The sequence below is a fragment of the Podarcis muralis genome, chromosome 16, assembly GCF_964188315.1.
Source record: "Podarcis muralis chromosome 16, rPodMur119.hap1.1, whole genome shotgun sequence".
Classification (NCBI taxonomy): domain Eukaryota; kingdom Metazoa; phylum Chordata; class Lepidosauria; order Squamata; family Lacertidae; genus Podarcis; species Podarcis muralis.
Window position 1 is genome coordinate 18,558,132 of NC_135670.1, and position 12,347 is coordinate 18,570,478.

Genomic DNA, 12,347 nt, shown 5'->3' on the forward strand with positions numbered 1-12,347 from the left:
CTGCTTACAAAATCAATAATAATAATAATTAATAATAATCATCTCTTGTCTGTTCTAAACCAAATAACAGACACACATATAAATACACACACACACTTATATAAAGACACACCATAAACAAGGTTTCCCCAGCCCCCCTCCTCCTCCCAAGTTCTTTCCCTTCCAAAAAAGTGCATAAACACTGCAAATAAATAACATCTTAAAAAATAAATACATCAAATAAATAAATAATAAAGGAATGCTGGTTGTGGCACGCAGACGTTGTTCAATACATGAGAAGGGGCTTCCATCCTCTCCAGCCCTGGCACTTGTCCGTGACTCCTTCCGAACCAGGAGCCAAATCACATGTTCTGAGAAAAGTCAGAAGCTCCCAAGCTTTTCTGAGTATTGTGCAAAGGGACTAGGGTGGACTACAACAGCTCAACAGAACATCCCATTTCTAGAGGCAGTAGACTGGGCCCGGGTCACACCAGATGCAGGGGGAGCAGCAATAGGGGAAGTCCATCACCTCTGTGCCCAGCATCTATGCTTCCTGGTGTGTGGGGCGGTGGAAGGACCATTCGCAGGTCCCTTTTAGAAATAGAATGCTGGTCTGGATCATTGGTCTTCTGCTGGTGGTTTGAGACACACAAGTGGGTCATGCAGCACCCAAAGAGGAAGGGCTGCGGCTCAGGGGTCAAGCACAATCTCAGCATCAATCACTGGCATCTCCAGACAGGGAAGGAAAAGACCAGACCCTTCCTTGATTTAGAGAAGCCGTCCCGGTTTCTGACTTGACCCCAGAACGTCCCGCTTTTCCTTGGGATGTCCCTATTTTCACTGGAGAAATGTTGGAGGGTATGGAGTTATCTGACCCCCCGAGCCACCTGAAGGCAATCCTGTATAGGGAAGTTTTTTTAAAAAATGTTTAATGTTTTTATATATGTTGGAAGCTGCCCAGAGTGGCTGGGGTGACCCAGTAAGATATAAATATGTGTATTTATAAATAGTAAAATTATCATTATGGAATGGGACGTCCCTATTTTCATCGGAGAAATGTTGGAGGGTATGAAAGACCCTCATCTGAAACCCTTGAAAGCTGCTGTTGGACTATTTGGAGCCAGCCTTCCCCAACCTAGTAGTGCCCTCAAGACTCCAACGCCCATCATTCCTGGGCGTTGGCCATGCCAGCCAGGCATAATGGGAGACAGAAGGCCAAAACCTCTGGAAGGGCACTAGTTTTGAGAAGGCTAGTTATGACAGTATTCTGAGCTAGACGGGCCAGACTTACGCCAGCGGTACCACTACATTGTGTCTTGTGTTTTGGAAAACAAAAGAGGGGCAGGGACCTGATACAAAAGAGAACAGGGATCTTTGCTGTTCGTCGGTGCATAGAAAGCTCAGCTCTTCTCAGATGTGCCTGACAAGCTGCAGCTCTGATGAACAAACAAACAAACAAACAAAACCCTGTTATGAAATTATGAATATAGAAGGCTGACCCTCTGTAGCATCTGGATGCCCTAAAGAGAGTAAAAGTAGGGAAAGGAGAGTAGATCGTGAAAAGTATAAATGAGTCCTTACTCTGGATATCAGGAATGGGTCCTCCTAGGTCATCCATCCAGCACCAAGACAGTTGCTCCCAATTAACCTCCATCTCCAGAGACTGCCCCTGGAGTCTCAGGGCCTGGGATGCTCCTGATCTAGCAACCCCAGTGGTAAGATTCTTCTTGCTCTCTGGCAGGATGACCACAAACCAACTTTCCTTAATCTCCAGATGTTTTGGACTACAGTTGTGATTGGCTGGGGCCAATGGGACTTGTAGTCCAGCAGCATCTGGTGAGTGCAGATGGGAGTCATAGTCTAAAACATAACAGGGGTGGATGATGAGCTTGAGAAAGACAAACAAATGACATACAAAGCAATCCATCAGATCTGCACTCTGTGGTGGTGAGCGGTTGCCTTGGAAAATGTAGTTTGGTAAATGTTCCTGCTTTGTTCCTGCTCTGGGTTCCTTTGGGAGGGAGGCTAGGATAGAAATAAATAAATACATGGTTTCTATTCAGCGGCAGTGGAGTGGAGTGGTTAGAGTGTCTAACTAGGACCGTAGAGACTCAAGTTCTAATTCAGACTCAGCCATGAAGCCCCCTGGGTGGCTTAGTCACTGTGTCTTAGCCTAACCTACCTCAGAGGGTTGCTGTGAGGATAAAATGTGGGGAACAGTGTGCACTGCCCTGAGTGTGTACACACTATACTTTTAAAGCACATTCTCTCCCTCAAAGAATTCTGGGCACTGTAGTTTATCCCTCAAGGAGTTGCAACTCCTAGCAACCCTTAATAAACTCCTAGTAACCCTTAATAAACTACAATACCCAGAATTCTTTGAGAAGAATGTGCTTCGTTCATAGCCCTGAGCTCCTTGGCAGAAAGGTAATGTAATAAACAAATAAATCCAGCCCAGTTCTGTAGTGGTGGGGATGCCCTCAACCAATCCTATTGCAGCAAAGTCTGCCATGCCAGTTTTTAGGGGTGTAGCACTGTAAACCAAAAAGGAACATTCTTCACATGCTTTCTTTTATTGTGCTAGGGAGAGGGGATGTGTGGGGAAGGCATCACGCAGATTAAAAGGTGCAGATTTCTGCTATTATCAACACACTATTGATGAAGCTGGCACCACAGAAGGATCTGCGGGGGGTGGGGGGAGCAGCTGCAATTTATTTATATTTGTTCCTTCCTGTGTCTTCTTATTTGTATTTCTGCGTTTGCTTCTGTGTTCAGACCTCTGTGACAAGCTGGAGGGTGGTGGTGAAGAATGCTCCAAAGTAGGATAGAATATTGCCCCTTTTCCACATGTATGTGAACATGCCAACTGAGTGAATGTGTGCCCACTGAGACTGTGTTTAAACAAACGAATGATTATGAAATCCAAATCCATACTAGGGTGTTGGGGTTGAATCCAAAGGTAGTCCCACTCAGAAATGCCCATTCATTTTTATGGGTCTACTCTGGGTGTAACTAAATTGACCGCAACCCAATATAAAAATGTTGCAAAAAGGTGTGCAAGCTTTTGAGTTCTCCAGGGCTCTTCATCACCAGCAAAGCTTTGCTCTCTCCCTGTGCCCCCTTTGCCCTGTTGACATCTAGCCTGACGAAGAGTCCTGGGAAACTCTAAAGTTTGCATGGTTTTTTTGTAACATTTTGCTTGATTGGCCTAATGACGCTACTATGGTTTTTATATTTATCTGTGACTATGATTGTTTTAAAACGTGTTTTAATGTTGTGACCTTTCCTGGGACCTTAGGGTGATGGAAATGTAAATAATGATGATGGTAATAACATTTTTCTAGTGGCCCCACTTGTGTGTAAAGAGAAGAGTAGAGAGAGAGTGAGAGTGAGTGTGTAAACAAACAATACCCCAGGGTGGTTTAGACCTGGGCAAGGAGATGTTCCAGGCACAAAGTATTGAGGCACCCCACATTTCCTTGCCCGCAGGTGGAGGGCAGTTTAACCACCATGTCGGCCACCCCGGTGTGGGATTCTTGGAGAATTTAAGGATGGAGAATTTTAGCATCTGTAGGCCATTCCTCCAGGCAGAGAACTGGGGGAGCAGGTCCATCTGGCTGGCTCCACCAGCTGCCCCCCTATCTATATCTACAGTGGATCGAGATCGAGCTATACATATATTTTCCCCTGAGGAGGTGAAGCAGGAAAGCAGAGGCAGGTTGGAGAGGAGGAGGAGGAGTGTGGGCTCCTCGGCCAGGCCAGGCCCTTCTCAGACGTCCAGCACGTGGTTCAGGTAGGAGATGTAGCAGATGGCGAGCCGCAGGATCTCGATCTTGGAGAGCTTCTTGTCCGGGGGCAGCGTGGGCAGCAGCTTGCGGAGCTCGGCGAAGGCCATGTTGAAGGCCTCCACGCGGATGCGCTCTCGCGTGGCGTGCGCCGTCCGGTACTTGGCAGTGGCGCGCCGCCGCCGCCGCCGTTCCTCGCGGCTCAGGTGCTGCAGGTCTTTCTTCAGAGGGTCGCCAGGCTCAGCTACCCGGGACTGGCTGCACAAGCTCAGCCCGCTGCCGCCACCACCGGCTTCTTCCCCCGCGAGGCCTCGGCCTCCGCAGTCGCTGAAGACCGACTCCGTCTCGGAGTGCGTCGGCTGGAGGTCCAGCTCGGTCTGGTCCGAATTGAGCATCATGGCCCAAGGCAAGGAGGCCGAGGTAGGGAGCGGGGCAAGTGAAGGGAGAGAAAGGAGGGCGAATTAGAGCGGGTCGGGGGGCAAGGGGGTGGACGGGTGGGGCTTAGGGTCCCGGCTTAGGAGGCCACCTCAAAATGGCACACTTGGGTGGCGGGCGCTCCAGGGCGATGCCCCCGCTTAGGCCATGAGAGAAATAAAGGTTGCTGGTCTTCCCTCTGGATCTGTGCCAGGGCTGAGTTGTGGAGAGAGCCAGTCATCCGACGAGAAGGGATTTCTTAACCGCCGAGGGAGGGAGAGCGAGAAAGAAGAGTCCTTAACCTGTTGAAAGAAGGAAAATGGAGCAAATGAATATATCTAAAAGTTTTTTTTAATGTTCAGGGCACCAACGTGTTTGCGCAGGCCACAGGGCGGATTGCGAGGAAGTCAAATGAAGATGCAAAGAACCCATAAAATAGCGCAAGCCGTGAAGACAAGAACTTTAAAAAGAACGGGGAAATTTTATAACTTACTTAGGAGACCATTGTAAGCAGATAAAAACATTAGTGGGATTTTAAAAACATTAGTGGGATCTCATTTGGAAGGTAACAAAAACTATGGATAACTCAGATGGATAAAAAAAGTAGATAACAGATTGATATGCAGTTGTAAATGTTGATATTAGGACCCATGGAAGGGATGGGAAGAAGTATTGAGATTCAGAGTAATCTCTATATATGGATTTGCAATTGATTTTGTTGTACGTTTTTTTTAAAAAAAATCATTTATTTTTTTAAAAAGCGCAAGCCATAAAATAACTGCAGTTGTTGTTTAGTTGATTAGTCATGTCCGACTCTTCGTGACCCCATGGACCAGAGCATGCCAGGCACTCCTGTCTTCCACTGCCTCCCGGAGTTTCGTCAGATTCATAGCTCCTAACAAATCGCAAAATAGCAACTGCTAATAACAGCAGCAGCAACGAATCCTTCAGACCTCTTCTGCAAATTCCCACTAAAAAACGTGGATAATGTGAAGTTAGGTGTACAGCACCTAGAGACAGTCAAATTGTGCATCCGCAGCACTGACCAGAGGAGGAATGACCACTGGGAGGAGCGCAGAGAAAAGAAACGACATGCTGCAGCACAACTGGATGCCTTCATCCTCTCTAGTTGCAACAAGACATGTCTCTCTCATATCGGACTCTACAGCCACAGAAGGCGCTTGCAACTTTCCAACCATTTGACTTTACCCACAAAGGCGCACTCTGCTTCATTGTGTCCTGACACAGATGGAGGCCAACACGGTTGCAGGGACTGGAGGAGAGTAGCTTAGACTGCCTGTGGTTTTTATTGCTGTTCAGGTGGGATTCTGTAGCAAAAGAGGCTGCAAAAGGAGTCAAGCAAGCCTAGTGTGGTGTAGTGGTTAGAGTCCAAATCCAAGGAAGGAGATTCCACCACTTCTTGTGGGAGTCTGTTCCACTGTTGAGCAGCTTTTGCCATATATAACAACAACAACAACAACAACAACAACAACAACAACAACAACAACAACAACAACAACAAATATTCCCACTCAGCAATGAAGTTCACTGGGCGCCTTTGGGCCAGTCACTCCTTCTTAGTTTAACTTACCTCACAGGGATAAATTGGGGAGGAGGAGAAATATGTAAACCAGCTTGAGTTCCTCGGAGGAAAGGTGGGGGTATGTAATAAATACATTCATTTAAGCTAATCACTCCAGCTGAGTTTGTCAAGTATTTCATAGTGTGACTATAAAGAGTCTGTGGGAGCCTGTCACTTGTGAAGTACTAGCTGGAGATGCTTCTAGAAGGCAGGCTAAAGCGAGCAAGGTGTCCCTCCGCCCACAGTAGATACCTGAAGGAAACAGGGGTGGGGGTGGTCCAGAATCATTTGCAAAGGAAAGGAAGGAAGGAAGGAAGGAAGGAAGGAAGGAAGGAAGGAAGGAAGGAAGGAGAGGGAACATTGCGGGGGGGGGGGGGGAGATCCAGGTTTGTGTTTTTAAAAGAAAATGAAATAAATTCTATGTAAAACCAATCGAAGAGGTGAACATGAAACCAGGAGTGTGGGGAAAGGTTGCAAATGAAAGGAAACAGGTGGGAAGATTAAAGAAAGTGCAATGTGAAAGAGAAAGTGGGGGGGGGGATGGGAAAAACGGGGAGAGCGACTGAATGTGGTAGGTTGGGGGAATATCTGCGAGTGACAGACGGCCTCGGTCTGAAAAGAGGGAATTCTCTGGCAGATGCTCCTACATGCTGCCTGTGGGGGAAGGAAGGCCAACGTGCTCTCCATCCCAAGACCCCAGAGGGAGGGGGAGGGGGCCAGACTTTGGAAGCCCCTTGCCTGCTCTGTTCCCTCCTGAGAGGTGACAGGTGGCGAATGGGAGAGGAGGGAAGACAGGCCTGCAGGGTCGGGAGGGAGGAGAAGAGCCCGCCTGTCTCTGGAAAAGAGCCCTTCTGTTGCAGAAATCTGGTGCCTGGGGCATGCGAAAGCCAGCTTATCCCAATCGCTGGGAAGGAAGGAGGGCTTGTCAGCCTGCTAGTCCTCAGTGCTTAATTTTTTTAAAATGGGAGGAACTGGCAGCCCTCAAGTCTGCCTGAAGACACACCCTGGGAAGGAGGGAAAGGCACCCTCGTGGATGAGAAGGCCCTCAGTGGCTACCAGCCATGATGGCTATGCTCTTCCTTTGCAGTCGGAGACAGTAACATTACTGAATCCCAGTTGCTCTTGCATTTAAGATTCTCTTTGCAGGTTTCCCGCTGAGGCATCTGGTTGGTTACTTTGAGGAGAAAATGGACCTCTGGCTTGATCCAAGGCTCTTTGTTTATGCTCTTATGTGGCACTCCGTCTGTGCTCAAATTACACTTTGCATGGTCAAGAGGAGAAGCAAGACCCTAAGCGATAATGAATCCGTTACATCCAGGGAGTACCCACATCTTTTGGATCGAGGAAAACAAACTGCTCAACTTGCTTTGAAACATTTCTTCTCCATACCATGCACAATTAACCCAGGATGCATTCACTGCTACAGGATGGGGTAATAGTCATAGGCTTCGATGCTTTAAAAACAACAACAACTAAAGGTACACTTATGGAGGAAAAGAAGCCTATCAATCATAATGATACGGAGGCAGAACCTACAGTTCGGAGGCAGTCTACCTGTGCTGGGGGCAAGTAGCATGGGAAGGCGGGCATGTCCTGCTTGTGGGGTTCCCAAGAAGAAGCGTTTTGACTGACCTGCTGGAAAGAAGATGCTGGATCGATCCTGCACTGATCCAGCACGGCAGGGCTCTTGATTTTTGAAAGTTGACAAAGAAAGGGGCACTTTTCAACACAGCATCATGTGGCACAAAACATTCTTGTTCCACTCCCTGCCTCCCCCTGGCCTAACCCCCTGGGTATCAATACACCGTTGTTTTGCTAGTGACTTTGGGTTATCCAAACTTCGTCCAGTTATCAGAAGCTACAGCAGAGTTCTGAACCAGTGTATGAAAACATGTTTTGAATAAGGAAAGGAAAACGGGTTCTTGAGTTCCTCTGGGGGTGGCTGAGCTCCTAAGAGCTTGTTAGCATGCAACTCATCTTCAGGGCTCACCCCTAGAAGGGAGAGAGACATGCCTTCCCTCTGTTGCACACCCATCATGGACATGATGGTGCCACAAAGTGAACAAGGTGCTGCTATTTCACATGCTGGAGTGAGGCTCATTCTTAGCTTCTGACAAGACACATCCCTGGCTTTAAAAACCAATAGTTTGTTGCAAAATCAGTGGACTGAGCATTGAGTGTGCAAGGGAGAAGCCTTCAGTGTGAGATGATGGGAAGGAGGGCACTGGGGTGTTGCAAGCTGATCTCTCATTTCATCAGTGAATGTTGTGGGGCAGATGTTGCCTCCCCAATCCCAGATCTGTGTGTCGGTGGTTTGGTTACAGAACCACACTGCACAAGTTCAGAGATGTCTCCTTCGTGGCATGAAAAGCTCCCTGGGCTGAGCTTTCAAGGCTGAGCCACGGCTAAATTAAACCCCTGTGAAGTTGTCAAACAAGCGGAAGCTGGAGGGAACGTGGATAAAAAATGCCATGGTATTTGGGGAGCAAACGCAGCTAAAGGAACAGTCTCATGCTTAATTTCTGATACACAGCACCCTGAGGCACAGTTACTGCCCTGCAAAGGACACTGAAGGACCCGCCTTCTGGGTGTGTGGAAGGAGGAAAGGCACTCTACATATGCTCAGAGGCACCAAATGCCTTTTTTTATTACTGCCTACTTCTCTGAGTGGCACCTGGAAGTATAAGCAAGGTTTTTGGGCTAAGTGCAATCAAAGCCAAATATTGTGAGATTTGCCCCGACTCTCTCACTGTGTTCTGTTCTCATGGTAGCTTTTGGGGGAAGGGCGTTTGCTCTGCATATGGAGGATTCAAGAAGGAGCTAAATTCTCCAAGCTGGTTTAAATGAATCTAGTTATTAATTCTCAGGATTGTTAAGGTGTGTGATCGTATGTTTAGCATTTAAAAAATGAAAATAAAACCAACATTAGCAAGGGACACTTCATTTAAAGAAATGCCATCTAAAATGTACAATGATAATATGTTAAGCCAAAACCACATGAAATCAACACTTAAAACTTTGCCAAACTTCTCACAGAGTTGGAGTCGGGTGGGAGAACACCAGCGCAAGATCCTAACGCATCTGGAGGGCAAGGCTCAAACATAGATGGGCACCGCGCATTTCCTACCTCAGAGGACTACAGGAAACTGCCTTCTGCTGAGCTTAGCCCATTATTCCCTCCAGCTCAGAACTGTCTGCACTGACTAGCAGCAACTCTCCAGGGTTTTATTTAGGGTTTCCCCCCAGCCCTACCTGGAGATGCCAGGAAGTGAACTTATGTACAAATTTGATGCTCTGCCACTGAACCGCTACCCTTCAAAACCGAAAAGCGCAGGAGCAGAATTTGCGGGGACACCCTCGGGAAGACCGGCGTATCTTAGGGGCTGCCTTGCGCTACACTGGGTTCTTCCAAACTTCCTGGAGAAAGCCCATCATTCAGAGCACATGCAGAGGCTGGATTTAATCCCCCACATGCCAAGTTTTAAAAGGATCTCGGAAGGAAGAGATAGGAAAGGTCCTTCTCTGCCCACGTTAATACTGGTAAATGCCGTGGGCTCAGGCTGCAAGGGAGCGAAGAGGCTCATTCTCACGGAGTGCTTTTTCATTTGATGCTGAAGCCCCGTCCTCCAGTTGAAGGCTAGTCAAAGTCTGTGCCTGTGCATCTTTGGGAAATATTGCAAGACGTCTCTATCTGGGCTGCCTTTCAGGAGTTAGAATTAAGTGGACAGGTTGGGGAGGCAATCTCTGTCTGAGTGCCTTTCTTTCTGCTTTATCCATGGGATGAAGGAAGGGGACCGGCAGCCCCATCCCTCTCCCACCCCCACCCCCTCTATCCGTGGAGCATCACCCTGCAACCCAGTCAGACGGGAGGCATTACTATTACTATTACTATTTGTGCTCCACCCAGATCCAATGGCTCCTCTCTGAATCTGCCTCTAACAAAACTTTGGCTTGCAATTCTTTACGGATATCACGGAAATGAAGGCAGCCCACTCTTAGACACAAACTTGCCTCGCCTTTCTAGCAGGTTTGCCAACTTTTTTTAAAAAAATAGAAAAACACCAGCCTCAGCTCCTTTGCCTGATCTTCTGACACGAGCAGGTAACAAGGTTTATCTCCTGTGTTGTGAACAGCTGAACATGAATGATGTCTACAGAACATGTTGCTCTAAAAGGTAACGAGACCAGGCCAGGCTGGTCAGTTGGCAATCCTGTTCCAGAAAGAAACAAAACAGGATGTAATTCATTTCCTTCACAGCACGAAATCCGGAGAGGGAAATGTTCATGAATCAAGACAGTAATAGGGAAGTTTTTAATGTTTAATGCTGTATTGTGTTTTAATATTCGGTTGGGAGCTGCCCAGAGTGGCTGGGGAAACCCAGCCAGATGGGCGGGGTATAAATAAATTATTATTATTATTATTATTATTTATTATTATTAAATAAAAGTGGTTTGCTTCCGTCCATCCATCCACCTGTCTGTCCTAGACATTGGAAGTAACAGGCAGAAGAACCATGGTCTATAAATGAATGACTGACCAAGGCTCTTGAAATGATAGAAATGGGTCAGCAAACAGATGTAGTTCATATAAGGCATGGGATCTCTTCACCTGTTTTGATAAATGGAGACTTTCTTTCTTTCTTTCTTTCTTTCTTTCTTTCTTTCTTTCTTTCTTTCTTTCTTTCTTTCCCATCTACACTTCTCTGCCTACTGATTGTGGCAACATCATTCAGCCGGGTACCACAAATGTGCAAAACCAACTTTCAAACAGGCCACCTTTTTTAATTTCCAAAAAAACAAAACCACCACACAGTAAAAAAACCCACACAGGCCAAGACATATGAGAAGTCTTACCCCTGAGTAAAGGAGACCCTTTCCTTCCCAAACCACTTCTTCCTGGAGCGCTTTTTCCGCTTCAGAGGCAATATCCGAGTGGGAATCCAGGTAGAGCGGGCCACTCCATTCATCCCTTGATCCACTCATGCGTCCCATCATCTGCAGGCAAGAAAGTTTGCATCCTTGTGCTCCCAGCACCTGGCTCCTTCTGGCAGGGGTGCGGCAGCCACATGGGGCCCCCCTGATCCGCCACACGCCCAGGTGCTCTGCACTGACACTATGGGCGCACCTGGGGATGCCTGCCCCAACCACTATATATACCCAGCCTGGCCGCATGCTGTGTCCATCATCGGGCTTCCCATTGGCCGCTCCAGTGCCCCCCCTCATAAATATTAAAAGCCAGGAGCAAGGATGCCATTGGCTGGGAAAAGAAGGGCAAGCCCCTGGGACAGGAGGAGGGGGGGCCTGGAGGAGAGGGGAGGGAGGGAGGGGGAATGGGGTGTGGGCCCTCAGGGAGTTGGAGACATCTGTTCAGCATGCATATTTCATAAAGAAGAAATAGAGAGAGAGGGAAGGGGAGAGGCAGAATGAAAAAGGGAGACAGAAGCCGGCACGCGTCGCCTTCACATAGGAGGGGAATCATTAAAGCTGATTTAACAGAGACAAATCCCCCCCCCCCCCGAAGACAGCCTTGGCATCACCCTGAATTCTGACAGTTGGTGCAGCGGACTTTCCACTTAGGCTGTGTGTGCAATGGGAGGCCGCGTGGGCAAAGGTGGATTTGCAAGGGCCAGCAGCCAGTGGTCAAGATGTTTGGAGTGGGGGGGGCTCTCCCTCAGTCCCCCTCCTTCACGCCCCCCACTTGCTAGCCCCTGGGCCCAGTCAGCACCTCCAGAGGATGAGGCGTGAGGAGGTGACAGCTCCTTCTCCCAACTCCTCTGGCTGCTTGCATGCAGTTTGAGCAGAAGGTGCAGCAGGCAGCATCAGAAGAGGCTGGCTGCAGGATCAGGCCGGCCAGCCCAGCATCCTGCTGTCACAGGGGCCAACCAGACGCCTGCAGGAAACCGGGAAGTAGAAACTTGAGTGCAGCAGCGCTCTAGTGGTTCCCAAACAACTGCTATTCCAAGGCGCGCTGCCCCGGCATTGGTTTGAGAACAGATCCATATGTAGCCACGGGTAACCTTATCTTCCATGAATTAGCGTGATCCTCTTTTTAAGCCGTCCAAGTTGGTGGCCCTCACTCTACACCGTTCTGGAGCGAACCGCAGAGTTTTAACTGTACCTTATTTTGCCTGCCCTGAATCTTCCAACATTCAGCTTTGTTAGATGTCCTTAAATTCTAATGTTATGAGAAAAAGCTATTCTCTATCCACTTTCCACACACCGTGCAAAAGAATCATTAGCATATGCCCCCATATTCGCCTTTTTTTCTAAACTAAAAAGCTGTAGCAAGGACAGGAGGGTTCTTGGATCTACTTTGGTCCCTGACGGCCCTCAGCCACCGTCTGGTAGTGCCACTGCCAGCTCCTGGCACCTGTCTTGCAACATGAAGCAAGCACACACTTATAGGGTGAGCTGCTTTAAAGTATTTGATTCTTCCAGTTTATACAGTGGTACCTCAGGTTAAGAACTTAATTCGTTCCGGAGGTCCGTTCTTAACCTGAAACTGTTCTTAACCTGAGGTACCACTTTAGCTAATGGGGCCGCTACGCCACTGCGCAATTTCTGTTCTCATCCTGAAGTAAAGTTCTT

At 48.1% G+C, this 12,347-nt stretch overlaps 1 protein-coding gene across 1 annotated transcript; it reads right to left on the reverse strand.

Moving 5' to 3' along the window:
• Positions 1 to 964: 964 nt before the first annotated feature.
• On the reverse strand, positions 965 to 10,897 carry NHLH1 (nescient helix-loop-helix 1). The gene is made up of 2 exons (XM_028710319.2): positions 10,614 to 10,897; positions 965 to 4,480 (listed from the first exon to the last, which is right to left on the reverse strand). The coding sequence occupies exon 2, from the start codon at positions 4,160 to 4,162 to the stop codon at positions 3,749 to 3,751; it is 414 nt and encodes a 137-aa protein (XP_028566152.2). The 5' UTR covers positions 4,163 to 4,480; positions 10,614 to 10,897; the 3' UTR covers positions 965 to 3,748.
• Positions 10,898 to 12,347: the final 1,450 nt, after the last annotated feature.

Excerpts from the sequence above, each read along its gene's own strand:
- NHLH1 (XM_028710319.2), bottom strand. The coding sequence starts at position 4,162 with ATGATGCTCAATTCGGACCAGACCGAGCTGGACCTCCAGCCGACGCAC.